We start from the raw sequence: 17397 nt of genomic DNA on the forward strand, positions 1-17397 counted from the left end.
ACCGTCTGTGGGTTTCTAACTCCTTGCTGGGCCTTGCCTCTCTCTGTCCCCCTTGGGTACCTCAATCCCATCAGGTTCTTAGTCTGTCCCCCATTATCTATCCCATCTCAGGCCCTGTGTCCCCCACCTCAGGTCCTGGGGCCCTTCTCTCTCTTCCTCTTCCATATCTCCTGTCCCTTCCTGCTGTATCTGCAGGACCCTCAGGTGGCAGCTCACCCTGGCACACCCAGTCCATTGCATGCCTGGCTGGCTGGCATGGTCCCCAGCCCTAGCCAGCAGTGATGGGAGGGCAGCAGCAGAGTGCGGAGTCTAGTCTAGGCCACAGGCTGGAGTTCTGCATGCCTGCTTTCAGACTACCCCACTGGGTAATGGGGCCGTGCTCCGGTGTGGGTGTGAATCCAGGCACAGTGAACATGGGCCCATTTTTTGGTGGCTTTTGTTTGTGTTTACTGTTTGTTTCTGTTTATTGCTGGGCCAGGGCACACTAAGCATGTTGTGTCCTAGGGTCAGCTCTGAGCACAGGGTTTCTCTTGTGTGCTGTAGGTGGAGATGTGCAGAAATATATGGCTGTGTGTGTGTGCACACATGCATGTTGAGGGTGGCTGTGTGTGTGTGTGTGTGGGCACATGCATGTTGAGAGGGTGGCTGTGTGTGTGTGCACACATGCATGTGGAGAGGGTGGTGTGTGTGTGCGCACATGCATGTGGAGAGGGTGGCGTGTGTGTGTGTGCACATGCATGTGGAGAGGGTGGCGTGTGTGTGCACATGCATGTGGAGAGGGTGGCTGTGTGTGTGTGCATGCACATGCATGTTGAGAGGGTGGCTGTGTGTGTGCCCATGCATGTAGAGAGGGTGGCTGTGTGTGTGTGCGCACACATGCATGTAGAGAGGGTGGCTGTGTGTGTGTGTGTGTGCATGCACATGCATGTGGAGAGGGTGGCTGTGTGTGTGTGCATGGACATGCATGTGGAGAGGGTGGCTGTGTGTGTGCACATGCATGTGGAGAGGGTGGCTGTGTGTGTGTGCGCACACATGCATGTGGAGAGGGTGGCTGTGTGTGTGTGTGCGCACATGCATGTGGAGAGGGTGGCGTGTGTGTGTGTGTGTGTGTGCACATGCATGTGGAGAGGGTGGCGTGTGTGTGCACATGCATGTGGAGAGGGTGTGCCCCAGGCCCAGCAGCTGCTGGGTGGGGGCGCCCATGCTGTCGTGCTGTGGACACGCTCTCAGGACTGTCAGGCTGGGGCAACACTAGGCCTGGGGCAGCCTCTGTCCACCCTGAAGGTACAACCTAGCACTTAGGGGGTTCCCTGCCTGCAGTCACTGGGGTCGCCCGCCTCCCAGGGGTACCGTGGGTTCCCAGAGCCCAGGCAGGGGCCAGCACCAACAGAGGGTGAGAAGCCTTCAGGCAGTTGAGGCAAAGGCTGCTGTCCTGGGAGCGTGTGACTCTATGCCAGGCAGATGGCAGCCTGTGTGAGGCCAGGCGGCCACCTCTGGGCAGGAGGGCCTTGGGAAGCAGAGCCCAGCTGGGCTTCAGCTCTCAGTTAGAGCCTTTGTGCAGTGCACAACCAGCTGGGTTATACCTGGCAGCCTTCAACCCAGGACGGTCTCCACGTGGCTGTGTGCAGGAGCTACTCCTGGAAGGTGGGAGGGGAGGAGGCTGAAGGAGAGAGGAAAGAAGGCAGGTCTCCATCCATATTTTATAGGCCTCAGTGTCTGGAGCCCCAGGTTCAAAGCCCAGCCCCACAGATGAGTCCCTGGGGTGTTCTAGGCTGGAACTCATGGACAGGACCAGAGTGAGTTCAAAGGACAAGTTGGACTCCCAAGTGGAAGAGGGGGGGTGCTAGCTGAGGCAGATGACTCTCCTGACCCCCATGCCAGCCATTTGATTGACAGTATGTCCTGCTACCCGCACACCCACAAGGGGAAATGACAAAAACACTTGAAGGATGTTTACTGAAGGAATCCCACCCACCCTCCTTCCCATGCCCTGCCTTTGCTTTGTCCAGGCTTCCTCCATAACCCCATGTGCAGACCAGGCTCCCCTCCTACTCACTATGTAACCTAGGTTAGCCTCAAACTCACTTTCCCCTTGCCTACTTCCCGAGTGCCAGGATCACAGGCGTCCAGCCCACACCCGCCCCTTCCCGAGTTCACATTTTCCCCTCAGGAAGTCTGTAGTCCTGGCACCACGGTGCTCATCTTAGGGAGGGAGGCCGCCCCGGGGCGGGGCCGGCTGGACACCTGCGAAACAGCTGTGCGGGTGACCACCTGCCCCTCGCCTGGGGGGAGCCGTCTCTGAGCAGCTGTCTCCGCCTGACAGCTGTCAAGATCTTGCTTGACAAGGAGGCGGCTCGGAGGGAAGCTACCAAGCGCAGCCTCTGCCTGCAGTCCCAGCGCTGAGCCACCCACCTGTCCCGCCCAGTCGCTCGCCCTTCCTCCCCAAAGGAGGGAGGCCAGGCGTCCTCTCCTCCCCCGAAACCGCTCCTGCCCACTGGAGCCGGGCCTGGCTTGGGCCTGCCTGCCTGTTGTCATAGAGATGGTAGAAAGACCTGCCCCTCCACCCCCTGCCTCCTCTCCCCTCGCCCCCTCCCTCACCTCCACCTCCCGAGTCCCACCCACGTCCCTCTCCCTTTCTCCCCTCACGGTTTGTCTCCTCTGCAGCTGCAGACAGCAGTAAACACGTTCATGGGTGCAAACTCCTGGATGTGCCAGGCTCCGAGCTCCTAGGTGCGGGTGCCAGGGCCATCTCCCAGCCACCCGGGGCCCACCACCCTCCCGGTACCGATGGGGCAGCCAGGCCTGGGGCGGGGCTTATGTAAGAGGACTTGGGCAGCTGGGACCCGACGGACACTGGGATGTGGATAGACAGACAGACACCATAACACAGCAGACAGGACCGGCAGGCACTGGGAAGCGGAAGGGCGGATGGGTGGACTGTCACTCAGAGGCGCCTGTGCCCACTCCCTGGGGAACATCTGCCAGGCAGAGGGGCATCTTGGGTAGAGCGGTGTGGATACTAAACACCCTACTAAGTGCCGGAGGGGCTCCCAGCCTGATGGCTTCTCTCTTCTCTCTTCCTCCCCCTCTCCCTACCTCCCCACTCGTCTTCCGCCGGCCCCGTCTGCTGGCTGGCTCTGCCCGCATCCCACCCCGGCTCTTCCTTCCCACCTCTCCCCCTCGCCAGCCTCCGCCAGCCTCGGACCCGCGCCATGCCGGCCCTGCTGCTGCTCGGGACCGTGGCGCTGCTGGCCTCGGCCGCGGGCCAGGCCGGGGCGCGCCCGTCCAACGCCTCGAGCGCCGCGGCGGCCCCGGGCCCGCTGCCCGCGCTGCTGGCGCACCTGCGGCGCCTGACCGGGGCGCTGGCGGGCGGCGGGGGCGCGGCGGGCGCGGGCGCCAACGGCACCCGGAGCAGCCCCGCGGGCGCGGGCGGCCAGGGCGGCCCGGGCGCGGCAGCCAGGGCGCCCCCGCCCGCCGAGCTCTGCCACGGCTACTACGACGTCATGGGCCAGTACGACGCCACCTTCAACTGCAGCACCGGCTCCTACCGCTTCTGCTGCGGCACCTGCCACTACCGCTTCTGCTGCGAGCACCGCCACATGCGCCTGGCGCAGGCCTCCTGCTCCAACTACGACACGCCGCGCTGGGCCACCACGCCGCCGCCGCTGGCCGGGGGCGCGGGGGGCGCGGGGCCGGGAGGGGGCCCGGGGCCCGGCCAGGCCGGGTGGCTGGAAGGGGGCCGGGCCGGGGGCGCGGGGGGCCGCGGGGGCGAGGGCCCCGGGGGCAGCACGGCCTACGTGGTGTGCGGGGTCATCAGCTTCGCTCTCGCCGTGGGCGTCGGCGCCAAAGTGGCCTTCAGCAAGGCGTCGCGTGCTCCCCGGGCGCACAGGGAGATCAACGTGCCCAGGTGCGTGCGCGCGGGGGCGGAGCCTCGGCGGGCGTGGTGGGGTGGGCTGGTGAGTGGGCGGGGCCTCGGTGGGCGTGGTGGGGCGGGGTTCTGGTGGGCGGGGCCGGGGCCGGGAACCGAAGCCTGGAGCCCCGCGGCGGTGGAGGGATGAACGCGGGCGTTCTCCCTAGCCCTCTCCGGAAGCTGGCCCCCCATTCTCACCTGGCTTTTCCCGCTCAGTGCGGGCGCTTCACGTCCGGTTTTTTGGTGGCTCATTGGAAATCAGAGTCTCATGGTCTTTCGAATGCCCGGGCTGGCTTCAAACCGCGATCCTCAGATCTCAGCCGCCTAAGCAGCGAGGATTACAAGCGTGAGGCCCCGGACTCTGACTTCAACCATTTTTTTTTTCCCAGTCCTGGTCTTGAGCACTTTCCGTGGGGTGCACGCAGAGTTGAGCAAAACAAACTCCCAGCCCTTTTTGCCCAAGTGTGCGGCCTGCGGGCTTCGTGGCACGGGGACGTTCTTCAGTCTCTCGGTGCCTCCCCTGCCCTGCCCTGCCTTGCCTGAGGACAAGGTACTGATAGTCCTCCTCATTCGGTCGAGTTGGCCGTGTAATCCTGGCACATAGTTAAGCACTCGTCAGACATTGAGGCAGAGTCAGCAAACAAGTATGTTGCAGTCTTTAGATACTGGTAAGTCAGGAAGAACGTAAAGCAGCGGAAGGCCTAAGCGTGCCCGGGATGGGCTGCTGGTGCCGTCCGAATGTCCTCGCAGGTGCCCGGGGAGGTCACTCCAGGAAGAGGCCACTTCAGTTTGCAGGATGCTAATAGATCCGGCGGGAGGGGCAGGCAGGGGTGAGGCTTCAGGAAGGAGGAGCAGGCAGCCCTGCCCCCCGACACGGTGCTCCTTAAAGGGGTGAGGTCTGCGTAAGGGGATCTGAATGGGGTCCCAGAGGCGCAGCTCAGGGTCCAGAAGTGGGTGGGTCGGGGCCGGGGCCCAGCAGGCTGCCCTGGAAGGAGCTGCCCAGGCCTGCGCCGAGCTGACTGGCAGACGCCCCCAGAGGAGAGGGCAGGCGAAGTCTTCCCTCCCTCTGCCCGGCCCAACCCCAGCCCGCTGACCACGCCCCTGCCCTTTCTAGGGCCCTGGTGGACATCCTGAGGCATCAAGGAGGGCCAGGGACCCGCCCGGACCGCGCCCGCAGCAGCTCCCTGACCGCGGGCCTCGGGGGCTCGGACAGCATGCCCCCCAGGACGCCCAAGAACCTCTACAACACGGCCAAGCCCGCCAACCTCGGTGAGTGGAGAGAGGCTGACGCCCAGCGCAGGGCCGCGCCCACCCCGTGGCTCCACCCCCAGGACGGCCCCGCCCATCCCATGCTGGGGCTCCCGCTGGCCACGCCCCTCGCCCGTGGCTCTGCCCCCAGGACGGCCCCGCCTATCCCATGCGGGGGCTCCTGCTGGCCACGCCCCTCGCCCGTGGCTCCGCCCCCAGGACGGCCCCGCCTATCCTATTAGGGGGCTCCCTCTGGCCACGCCCCTCGCCTGTGGCTCCGCCCCCAGGAACGCCCCGCCCCAACCTTCTTTTCCACTTTCCCCACCTTTTTTAGGCCAGTCCTGGGGTTTGAACCCAGGGCCCGGGCCCCGTCCCTGAGCGTCTTTTGCTCAAGGCTGGTGCTCTACCACTTGAGCCACAGCTCCACTTCCGGCTCTTTCTGTGCATGTGGTACCGAGGAATGGAGCCCGCCCCTACTCCCCACTTACCTTGCCGGGCCAGGCCCAGGCTAGGGACTTTAGCGGCTGGAGTCTACTCTGGTTTCGAGAGGAGGAAGGCTTCCCCCAGGGGCTTGTTGGATCAGGGGGTGGAAGATGACCAGAGCAACTGACCACGCGGAAGCCTAGGTGGTTGGCGCAGTTTTGGAGCTCAGGGAGAGAGGGTAGAGTCGTGGGGCCTTGGGCGCCGAGCTCTCTCACAACGGAGAGCTTAGAGAAGGGGACCAGCGCAGCCGCCAGTCAGGGGTGGGCAGAGGATCCCCAGGAGAATGGAGGGTTGAGGGGCTGAGGCTTGGGGAGAGGCTGGGGGGAGGAGGGAGGAGCTTTGAAGAGACATGGGGGCTGGTGACAAACGGTGGAGGGAGGGAAGAGATTCCAAGCAGCACATGCCAAGGCTCCACCCGCTCACACAGGCCTCTGAGCGCAGGGACCAGAGGGGAGGAGCGGCGATCAGCCGGCAGGTACCAGCTGGGGCCAGGCCACAAGGCCAAAGGCACCATTCCCGTGTCCCACTGGGTCTCGTGGGTGAGGGCTAGCTGCGGGAAGGATGTGAACTGCAATGGTGCTGACCTTGGTGTCAGGCAGGCAGGATGGGGGTCTCCAGGGACAAGTGGATATAGGGGTGAAGGGGAAAGAGATGGCAAAGAGACCCGGACCTCTGGCCTCGATGTTGCTGGGTGGGTATTGGGACAGTTCAGTGGCCAGCCATGAGTCTGCGCCCACCCCCCCCCCGCACCCTGCCAGGGCTCTGCCTGTCTCCTGACATGGGGGTCCTGGTGGAAAGGGGACCTGAACACCCAACCAAGATCTTCCTAGAAACCGGGACAGCGATGACAGTGACATCGCCTCCCTTCTTGGTCCCTCAGATAACCTCCACCACAACTACCTGCACCTCAACGTCAGCAGCCCCAAGCAGCATGCCGCCACTCTGGGTACGCAGAAGCCGGGGGCCTGCAGTGGCTGGGGGCCCAGGGCCTCCCCACCCTGCTGAAGGTGGTGAAAAGTGAGCCCCACTCACGGTGGGACTGTCTGGCCAGCCAGCAAGGCAACCTAGTGTCCTTGAAGGACACCGGAAGTCACCTCTCCTCACCCAGGCTGGGTGAAGACATGGGACGTGTGCCCCCAGCCTGGGGCAAGGACTCGGGGGGCCCCCAGGTTGGAAAGTGCTTTCCTTCCCAAGCAACAAACCTGTCTAGGCCGGAAGAGGTAGAGGGACCCCAAAATGAGGAGGCTTGACAGGCTGGGACCCCAGGTTTCTACCTCCCCGAGGGGCTGGGGTTGCATGCCTGAGTCAGAGAAGAGGGCTGGGGCCTGGGATTGAAGGCCTGAGGAAAAGACTGGGGTCTGGACTCTTGGGTCTGAAGAAGTTTGAGAAGCGCCGGGGCCTGGTCTCCTGGGTCTGAGTGGGGAGGACTGGGGGCTTCTCGTGGGTGTGAGGGCGGGTGGAGGAGCTAGGATTGGATCCCTCCTCTGACCTGGCCTGCCTCCTCTGCTCCAGACTGGCGGGCCATGCCGCCGCCCAGCCCCTCCTTGCACTACTCCACCCTGTCGTGCTCCAGATCTTTTCACAACCTCTCCCATCTGCCCCCATCCTATGAGGCTGCCATGAAATCGGAGCTCAACCGCTACTCCTCCCTGAAGAGGCTGGGTGAGTCCAGGGAAGGGGCGGTGGCTGGGGGTCTGGCGCCAGGTGGGAGGTTAGGACAAAGGACAGTGGCCTGCTGTTCTGTGAGACGTTTAGCTCCCCTCTGGCTTTTCTCCAGGTTTGTACTGGAATCATTTGAACTTGTGACAGGATCACCTGTCTGAGTTTCAAAAACATGCAAAGACAGCCCAACCTCCACTGCCCAGGCCTCCTGCACACTTTAGGACTCGTACTCCACTCCAACAGCCACCACTTAAGCAAGGGAAAGCGTTCATCTCCAGGCCCTTAGCTTCAGATGTGGCTAAACCAGGAGCCGCAGCGGCAGCCACAGGCCAACAGCTGTGTTGGGGGTTCTGCACATGTCGGCCTTCCTAGAGAACGAGCTGGCCTCACTTCTTTCTCCCCATCATGGTGGCAAAGATTGTCGGAAGATTATTTTTCTTTTTTCTTTTTTCGTGAGACAGGCCTGGCTATGTAGGCCAGTGGAGATTGTGGGCATGCGTCACGTCACTAAGTCCAGCTGCCTCAAGGATTTTTTTATTTTTAAGGGTGCCAGTCTACCAGTTTAGTGTCCTTACCATCCCCGAGTCAGGGTGGCCTTGTAGTGGTTCCGACTGATCAGACTCAGGGTTGGGCTGCCCCAGGGTGGGATGTGGGGAGGCCCTAGGCTGACTCGGGACCCCCCCACACCCCCCTCGCACCTGGCCTTCTCCTCCCACAGCCGAGAAGGATCTGGATGAGGCCTACCTGAAGCGGCGACACATGGAGATGCCCCGGGGGACGCTGCCCCTGCACACGCTGCGGAGGCCAGGCACGGGGGGCGGCTATCGCATGGACGGCTGGGGGGGTCCCGAGGAGCTGAGCCTGGCGCCCGCGCCCCACCCGCGGCGGGTCATGTCCCAGGAGCACCTGCTGGGCGACGGCCGGGCCTCGCGCTGCGAGTTCACTCTGCCTCGCGCCCGCCTGGTGTCGCAGGAGCACCTGCTGCTGTCCTCGCCCGAGGCCCTGCGACAGAGCCGAGAACACCTGCTCTCGCCTCCTCGCAGCCCCGCGCTGCCCCCCGACCCCCCAACCCGGGCCAGCCTGGCCGCCTCCCACTCCAACCTGCTGCTGGGGCCCGGAGGGCCGCCCACCCCCCTGCACGGCCTACCGCCGCCCTCGAGCCTGCTGGCCCACCACCACCACGCCCTGCACGGCGCACCCCAGCCGGCCTGGATGTCCGATGCGGGCGGGGGCGCGGGCACGCTGGCCCGCAGGCCGCCCTTCCAGCACCAGGGCACCCTGGAGCAGCTGCAGTTCATCCCCGGCCACCACCTGCCCCAGCATCTGCGCACCGCCAGCAAGAACGAGGTGACTGTCTGAGGCGGGGCTGGGGCGAGCCCCCTCATCTCAGCCAGGAAGCTGCCCCAGGCCACCCTCGGGGGCCTGTCACCCAGAGGGGCCCTGGCGCTGGAGGCGGATGAGAGCCTCCTCTTGTACTGTGTGCACGTGAGGTCCTCCCAGAGGAAAGGGCCTGCCGCGCGGCCGTCCCCGGAGGCTCCAGCATCACCACCACAGCCAGCTTCCCCGTGGCACCCTGGCAGACAGCGACTTGTCCTGTGCCATCTTCCCTCCAGACCGGGGGGGCATCCAGCCTCCCCCAGCAGGGGTCGGTTAGGCCTCGCCATGGAGGACGTCATCGGATGCCATCCCTTTGGACAAAGCCATCTTCCCCGGGGGAAATGCCCTGCCAGCTGGGTTCCCTCTGCTCCACGCCCCTTCCTGTGATGACATCATTAGAGAAGGTGCCTTGCCCTGTGACGCCATCAGAGGGACCGTGCTTCTTCCTGTGAGGTCAGCAGGCACACCACACCCCTGGGAACATTGCCATTGCAAACTCCCCTGCAGTGTCACCTCTGGATGCTGTGCATGTGGACAGGACACCGGGAGCCACCCTCACTGCTGTGACGTGTGAGGAAGAGCCAGCCTGGTCCACGGTCGCCCTGGGAAGATGACCTCAGACGCCGTCCAAGGAGCCTCAGCGCGGGCGGGCGGGCTGAGACAGCCATCTGTCTGCCTGTCAGAGGTGACACCCCTTCACACTGATGTCATCGCCAAGAGCGTCCTCTTCAGAGGGAGTCACCGTGTCCCCAGAGTCCCTGCTTTGTCCTCCCACGACTTGGGTTGGGGTTTATGTCCTGACCCTAGGGAATGTGGACCAAACCCTTTGCAGGGAGGTTGCCTTAGGGTCCCGTGCTGTGTGGAGACTCCTTGGAGATGGTTCCCGTGGAAGGACTTCTGCTCCAGGGAGCCCACCAGGCCCCATAAGGTCCTGGGACTCATTGAGCCCAAAGGCTGGTGTCAGGTCTTCCTGCCATATCTAGAGACTTCATCATTGTCATCACCTGTGGACAAAGCCTGGCCTCCCCCTAGAGAGGAAGGGCCCGGCGTGCGAGCTCCCGACCCTGGGGGCCTCCTCAGTACCACTCAGTGTCGCCACTTGTGAGGCACTGCACTTGGGGACAGCTGCTAACCACATGGCTTCCTAGGATCACCGAGCGTGTCACCTCCTCCAGGATTTCCCATGCCGCCATCATTTCCACCGATGTCAGTGTAGACTGAGGAAAGTCCCATCCCAGATCTCCTCCAGCTGGGGCGTCACCACCTCCCAGGGGACCCCCCACGGCTGTGATGTCATCCCTTCCCACGATGCATTGTGGTCACAGTGTTCTCACCGCCCAGGGCCCCTGGGATGCAGTGGCATCATCGCAGTGTCTCCCTACCCCAGGACCCATGTGAGCCGGTCCTGTGGCCACCTCCCAGGGCCCTGTCAGCCACGGTGTCATCTACTCCTAGGAGTCCTGAGAGCCAAGACTGTCACCACCTACCGCAATCTGCCACTGCCACACCGGGATCTAGGACAGCTGCAGTTATTTCCCTTTCAGCCATGGCGGCCCCACCTTCCAGGATCCACTACATCCCTGTGCCGTCACCTGCCGGGAACCTCCATCTTAAGGACCCAGTGCCACAATGGGCTGCATTTCGGCTGTTCTCAGGAGAGGTGTGGCACTTAGCATTGTCCCCTCTGGGGAGCCAGCACAACGTGCCACCTCCCCTTCCCTCAAACCCACCAGGTTGGACTGACTTCCCTCAGACCCGGGCCCCACAACTGTCACCGCCTCCTCTTCAGCTGGGTGAAGGCCTGGATCTGCCGGGGTCTCTCCCCTGCCGGCCAGGACATCCAGACTCTGCCTGCGAAGCCCACTGGCCTCACCAGCCATCCCTGTGGTGGCAGGGTCAACCCTGTGCCCTCTCAGTCCCCAGAGGTGGGTGGTCAGCCCTTAGGTGACATCACTGCCCATTGCCCAGTTCCTGGTTCCTGACCCCTCTGGGATCAGAGCTCTCTGGCTTGGGCCGCGCTCTCCTAGAGGACACCCCTGGTCTTGTGGGAGGGCCGGCAGTGGATAGCCCAATCCCTTCGGAGCCTTTAGCACTGCCCTCTGCTGGCCTGGTCCTGGGGCAGGTCTGCTTGACAGCCATGGTTTCATCCGGGGGTGGGGGGGTGGGGGGGCAAGGGCGCTCCTTTCTCCCTCCCTTCCCCCAACATACCAGGGAGTGCCAGGGTGGGAGGGGGGGTTCAGGAAGTCCCCAAAGCCCAGCACACAATCAGTCCCCAGTACCTTGTATATAGCCATGTTGCAGGGGGCGGCCATTCCCCACTCTTAAAGGGCTACATGCCCCCCCAGCCCCCAGGTGTGGGGGGGCCTCTTCTCCCTCCCCTGGGCCGCCCCTCCCTCTGTATCTCCCTCAAATGCTGGCCTCTTAGCTCATCCTTTCTTGTCAGAAGCCTGAGGCAGATAATGGCCTGAGAACCCCCCACCCCCCAGGCCCTAGCCTGGCCTTCCATCTCCCAGCCAATGGCTGATCCCACGGGCTACCTCGTCCCCTCTAGGATCTCGCAGCTGTCAGTCAGGCAATGGCCAGCCCAGTGGAGTCAGCTGGAGCAGCCGTCCATGCCTGGGCACAACCCTTCCGCTTTCCACCCCACCGGACACTGCTTTCTCCAGCCCCTGGGATCTGAGTTGTTCCCGGCCAAAGCTTTTGTACACCCCTCAACTTGATCTTTCCCAGGCTGAGTTTGGCCTCCAGCCACCTTCTGCTCTCCAAGGGCGCGGGCTGCCTGCCCCCTAGGGCCCTGGCCTCTGCCTGGAATAAGCCATAGTGAGGAGAGGTCTCCAGGTGGCCCGCAGGCTGCTCTGTTCCACCCCCTCCACGCTTCCAGAGCTGGGGTCTGGCCCTCTGAGTCTTCCCCTGGCCCCAGTACGCCCACAAGAGCATGCACACCCTGGCATGCTGCAAGATGCTTCTGCCTGGGGGCCACAGAAGGGGTGCCATGGTGACAGTGACAAACTAGAGGACCCTCCACAATCCTTACTCTTCCCTTCCCAGTCCTCTCTCTAACACAGGCCCCCGACCCTGGACTTCCTGGGGAGGACAGCCAGAGGAGCTGTGAGTTGCTATTTTTTTTTTGAATAAATGTTTTCCTGACTTGGGGTCCCAGTTTCCTGAGGGAAAGGAGGAATGTCCTTCAGCCTGCGTGCAGTAGGGGGTAACTGGGGTGCAACGAGCTAGCCAGTGGCCACCAGTGTTCTCCAGGGGCCATGAGTGACCAGACTGAGGGGAGGGCATGGAGTGTGCGTGTGTTTTGTGAACCTGGGACTGGCCTCAACTTCCAGTCCTCCTTGTTGTCCTGCCAAATACAGGATCACAGTGCTGTGTCGCTGCACAGCACAGCAGGGAGAGAAGGTGCCGGCCCAAAGGGTTCCTTGGGTTTTGTTCATCAAAGAAAACTGGAGAGGGCGCTGGCACCAGTGGCTCATGTCTCAGGAGGCCGAGACCAGAGGATCACAGATTGAAGCCAGCCTAGGCAGGGAAGATGAGACTCTCATCTCCACTAAACTAAGAAGTCGAGCTATGGCTCAAATGGTAGAACAGCCTTGAGCCAAAAGCAGCTCGGGGACAGCTCCCAGGCCCCGACTTTCAACCCCGGGACTGGAGAGGGAGTAGAAGAGAGGTGTGTGAGAGAAGTAGCACTGGGTTTGGTGACACCTGTCTGTAATTCCAGCACTCAGGAAGCTGAAACAGGAGACCTAATCACACGCAGGTTCAAGGCCAGCCTGGGGTAAATAAAGGCGGGGGGGGGAGGGGAAGGGTACTGAAAAGGAAATGCTGGGCTGTGGGGTAGAGAGGAACACGGGGAGCGGGTGGGGCCAGAGGCCATGGCTCTCCCCTAAGAAGAAGACCGAAGGCATGTGTTGGTATTTTATTTTCTGCCACATGAGCTGACGAATGTATTCAACAGAGCCGATGGACAGCACAGCCAGTCCCTGTGCTTGGGCTGCTCAGAGCCCTGGAAGTGCCTGGATTGTCCCCTGACTCTCATTCCATGTCCTGGCAGCCAAGGGCACCCTGACAATGGCAGAGGTTTTGCAGAGACTTGGGCTGGCAGAGGTGGAATGAGCACGCCGGCTCAAATGTTCTTTGCATGTTTATACATTCTTCCAATTTCCTTCATGCCAACCCCCCCTTTTTTTTTCTTTTAAATGTCACCAAGTCTTCCTGAATACGGTGGCTCTGTAACCTGTTTTCTGCAGCTAACGATGCCAGGGTGTCATTGTGTATATATTTAACTTACACGGACCCAAATGTATGTTCTCCCCAGGCAGGCAGAGGTGAGAACTTAGGAATCAGTGTTGTGCCAGGCGTGGTGGCTCACGCCTGCCATTCTAGCTACTCAGGGGGCTAAGATCTGAGGATTGCGGTTCAAATCCATCTGGGGCACTAAAGAACGTACAAGGGTTGGGAGCGTGGCCTAGCATACACGAAGCCCTGGGTTCAAGTCTTCAGTACCACATACACAGAAAAGGCCGGAAGTGGTGCTGTGGCTCAAGTGGTAAAGCCCCAGCCTCGAGAAAGCCCACAAACAGCACTCACCCTGAGATCAAGCCCCAGGACTGGCAAAAAAACAAAACAAAAAAAAAAACCCCAAAAACCATGAGACTCATCTCCAATTAATCTAGCTAAAGGGAAGTGGTGCTGTGGCTCAGGGGCAGGGCAGTAGCCTTGAGCCCAGACCCAGAGTTCAAGTCCCACTACCAACAAAATTAAAAAAAAACAAAAAACAGCTTTGTGTTAGATGCCTGTAAGCTCACACTTGTCACCCTCTCCACTCAGGAGGTTGAGATCTGAGGATCACAGTTCGAAGCCAGCTCAGAAAGAAAAGTCCGTATGGACACTCTTATCTCCAGCTAACCCCTCAAACACCAGAGGTCAGGGCCAGGAGAGTAGCCTACTGGTAGAGTGCTCACCTCGTATGCACAAAGCCCTGAGTTCAATTCCTCAGTACCCCATACACAGAAAAAAACACAAGTGGTGCTGCAGCCCAAGTGGTAGAGTGCTAGCCTTGAGAAAGACCAACAACATCGCCAGGCCCTGAGTTCACGCCTCAGTGACAGTGTGTATGCAGGCTCCTCTCTGCTGCTGTTTTTAGAGGGAGGTCAGAATCTACACGTGAAGTCTCCAGGGCACAGACAGGCCTCTGCTCCAGCCTGAAGGAAACTTTCAGGGGACTTTTGGGAGGCCCATAAAATCTCCAGTACTGGTTACCCTGCCACTCCACTCCGGGTTCCAGGACGACACAAACAGGGTCCTCAACCACTCCCCAATGCTTTTCCACTCGGAATAACCTTTCGTACTTCTGAAGTGTGGTGTTAGTCTGGTACCTTCTTTTTTTCCCCAGGCATGGGCCTTGAACTCTGGGCCTGGACACTGTCCTTGGGCTTTCTCAAGGCTAGAGATCTACCACTTGAGCCACTGCACTACTTCCAGCTTCTTTTATGTATGTGGTACTAAGGAATCCAACCCAGGTCTTTGTGCATGCTAAGTGAGTACTCTACCACTAGGCCGTTACCATTAAAAAAATTGTTTAAGTTTAAATGCAGATGGGGGGCCAGGAGTTTGGTCTAGTGGTAGAGTGCTTGCCTAGCATGCATGAAAAAAAGCCGGAAGTGGTGCTGAGGTTCAAATGGTAGAGCTCTAGCCTTGAGAAAGCCCAAGGACAGTGCCCAGGCCTTGAGTTCAAGCCCAGGACTGGCAAAAAAATTTTTTAAAAAAGTAAAAATAATAAAGGCAGATGGCGCTAACGTTGCCCTCTCCTCAGAGATTGTGCCCAGGCAAGGGGACCAGGGAGTCACTTCTCTCCTGGAACAGAGCCTGGGTGTGGTACACCAGCTCAGCCATCTGTATCTTCACTGCCCAGGGCCTTTACACGGCAGCCTGTGACTCCATTTAAGGATAATAGGAAAGAGCCCCCCCCCCCACACACACACACTCACTCACTGTGCCCGGGGCAGGGCCAGGACGAGCCTTGCCTTTTCGGTCTCTGTGATCTAACACTTGCTTCATTTCCAACTTTGCAGTGTTAGTAAACACAGCCTCTGCACAGCTATTCTTAACATGTGCCTGATGGGTGGACCTGTGAATTCCTACTTTCTAGGCCAGATGTTGTGTGTACCTGCCTTGAAGTTTGCTTCTGCTTAGCCTTGTGTTCTGAAGGATCCTCAAGCTCACAGAGCTGTTAGGAGAAGGTGTCAACTCTCTGACACCACATCTCATCCCGAAAAATATCCATGCTTCTAGTCCGGTCCAAGTAGCTCAGACCTGTAACCCCAGCAGCTCAGGAGGCCAAGCTGGGCCCTGCAGATGAGAGCTGTGCCACGACGGCTGGGTGGCTGTGGTCTGCTGCCCAGCAGAGACACGTGTGTCACGCCATCACTGTGGGCTCTGTTCAGGCCCTCCAGGCTTCCATCTCTTCCTGGGAGCCCCTGGAACCCAGCCAGCACAGTGGCAGACAGCATTTGAAATGCGCCTAGGGCCAGGATGACGCGAAGCTCCGTGAGGACTTCCGTGCTGGAACAGGCAGAATCTTAAATGGATTCATCCCCAGGACACTCAGACTGAAGCACTGAACTACTGCCTCTGAGGATCAATTGTGCATGGAACCGTCACTGGAACCCCTCCTTACTGCTTCTTTGCTTCACAGTGGCCCTGGAAGGGCCGCTGTGACTGCAGAGGTGGCACATGCTCTGGACTGGCAAGCGTGTGTGTGCTCCTGAAGCCAGCTACTCACGTGCTATTTTGAATAAATTAGAATAAAGTAATTTTCTAGAAGAGGATGGAGTGCGGAGAAGGAAGAAGAGGAAAAGGAAGGGGAGGAGGAGGAGGAGGAAAAGGAGAAAGAGGAGAAGGAGTGCTTGCCTAGCATGCACAATGACCCGCGTTTGATTCCTTGGTACCACATACATAGAAAAAAGCCAAAAATAGTGCTGTGGCTCAAGTCTTAGAGCTCTAGCCTTGAGAAAGTCCAAGGACAGTGCCCAGGCCCTGAGTTCAAGGCCCAGGACTGGCAAAAAAAAAAAAAAAAAGACTGATTAGAGCTAAGTATAGTGGTACATGCTTGTAATCCCAGCCACCCAGGAGGCAAACATGGGAGAATCACTGACCAAGGCTGGCCCATGTAAGCAATAAAGGCCGTATCTGAGAAACCAACCAGAAAGCAAAAGGGGAGGGGACAGGCATGGCTCAAGTATTAAGTGTGAGGCTCTGAGTTCAATCCCCATCCATCCTTTTTAAGACCATGTACTTTTCTAGCAGTATTATTCTTTTGATATTATAAAATAATAATAAATAGGAGAAGCATCTTTTTGTGAATCGCGGGACACATCCTTTTTTTTGGGGGGGGGTAGAGGAGACAGGGTCCATTACCTAACCAGGGTTGGCAAGGACAAGACTCCCGCTCAGCCTCAGCTGGGAAGACAGTTGTGCCCTCACCCGACAGCTATCCAGTGGATTCGTGACCTCCCGGGCTGTGCAGGGCTGAGTCCAAGAGCAGAGACATCTTGAAGACTTGTTAGATGATGTCTATGACAAAGACCCAGATGGGCCTCCCTGGGGATGCCTGAATGCGCCCTGACACTTGTGACCATCTCTTGTTCCATTGTGACAGGTGCCAGAGGTGGGTCAGGAAGACCCCTGGGGCACAGAAGTGTTTTGTAGTTGTTGGGGGGGGGGGGGTAGTGGGGCTTGAACTTGGCCTGGGCCCTCTCCCTGAACTCTTGCTCAAGGGTAGGGGATCTACCACACCGTTTTTAAGTGGTTAATTGGAGCTAAAGTTTCACGCGGGGGGTGGAGTGTGGCCTAGCGTGGTAGAGGGCTTGCCTAGCATGCATGAAGCTTTGGGTTCAATTCCTCAGTACTGCATACACTGAAGAAGTCCGGAAGTGGTGCTGTGGCTCAAGGGGTAGAGCTCTAGCCTTGAGAAAGCTCAAGGGCAGTGCTCAGGCCCTGAGTTGCAGCCCCAGGACTGGCTTAAAAAAAAAACAAACAAGTTTCCCCCGGGCTTTTCTGCCTGGGTGGCTCTGGACTGCGAGCCTGGGATCTCGGCCTCCTGGGCAGCCAGGATGACGGGGATGAGCCAGCAGCACAAGTGTACTTCCCACCCCGTGCAGGGTCGCTGCACCCGGGTTCCAGCGTCTGCATCTGCCACTGGAGGGTGCGCCAGGCCAGGCCCGCAACACCAGCGCCCGGCCTGCGCCCGGCCTGCGCCCGGCCTGCCGGGGACCCCGTTCGTCAGCGGCCTGGCCAGCCCCGCCTGCAGGCACAGTCCCGTCCCGCGGCCGCTTCCCTGGACCCTCCACGGTTCCCGCGGTGCGTCCTCCAGCTCCACATCGAGGGGACGGACGTGACCGTCCCTGCTGTCCGCGTCCCCAGGACGACCCCCCCGGCAGGGGTGAGGAAGCGGGCCGGGCTCGGCCTGGTGGCGGAGGGCGCGCCTGGCACGCACGAGGGCCCGGGTTCGATTCCTCGGTACCGCAGACGCAGCCAAAAGCCGGAAGCGGAGCCGAGGCTCGGGTGGTGGAGCTCCGGACCCGCGGAGCCCGAGCCGAGCGAGGGCCGCCAGGGCCCCGAGAGCCCCCAGCACAAAATGGCGCCTCTGAGCGTCACACACAGGCGGACTTCCGGCAGCCGCCCGCGCGCCGGGGCGGGGCGCCGGGGGCGAC

General features: G+C 60.6%; 1 protein-coding gene and 1 long non-coding RNA gene across 4 annotated transcripts; both read left to right on the forward strand.

Annotated features, from left to right (window-relative positions):
- The first annotated feature begins 1438 nt into the window (after nucleotides 1–1438).
- Nucleotides 1439–8782, forward strand: Shisa7 (shisa family member 7). 3 transcript variants are annotated; one of them, XM_090322936.1, is made up of 6 exons: nucleotides 1439–2781; nucleotides 3188–3907; nucleotides 5025–5179; nucleotides 6522–6587; nucleotides 7154–7303; nucleotides 8022–8782. In XM_090322936.1, the coding sequence occupies exons 2-6, from the start codon at nucleotides 3213–3215 to the stop codon at nucleotides 8660–8662; spliced, it is 1707 nt and encodes a 568-aa protein (XP_090179062.1). In that variant the 5' UTR covers nucleotides 1439–2781; nucleotides 3188–3212; the 3' UTR covers nucleotides 8663–8782. The 3 variants fall into 3 exon arrangements, with proteins under 3 accessions (XP_090179062.1, XP_090179063.1, XP_090179064.1); XM_090322937.1 differs by having other exon boundaries at nucleotides 1439–2730; XM_090322938.1 differs by lacking the exon at nucleotides 6522–6587 and having other exon boundaries at nucleotides 1439–3907.
- Nucleotides 8783–10863: 2081 nt separating this feature from the next.
- On the forward strand, nucleotides 10864–13901 carry LOC150043383 (uncharacterized). Its single transcript, XR_016533427.1, has 3 exons — nucleotides 10864–11788; nucleotides 12405–12461; nucleotides 12642–13901. It is a non-coding gene; the product is annotated as an uncharacterized LOC150043383 (long non-coding RNA).
- The last annotated feature ends 3496 nt before the right edge of the window (nucleotides 13902–17397 follow it).

This window comes from Megascapheus bottae, chromosome 31 (genome assembly GCF_031878675.1).
Source record: "Megascapheus bottae isolate mThoBot1 chromosome 31, mThoBot2.hap1, whole genome shotgun sequence".
In the NCBI taxonomy this organism is placed as follows: domain Eukaryota; kingdom Metazoa; phylum Chordata; class Mammalia; order Rodentia; family Geomyidae; genus Megascapheus; species Megascapheus bottae.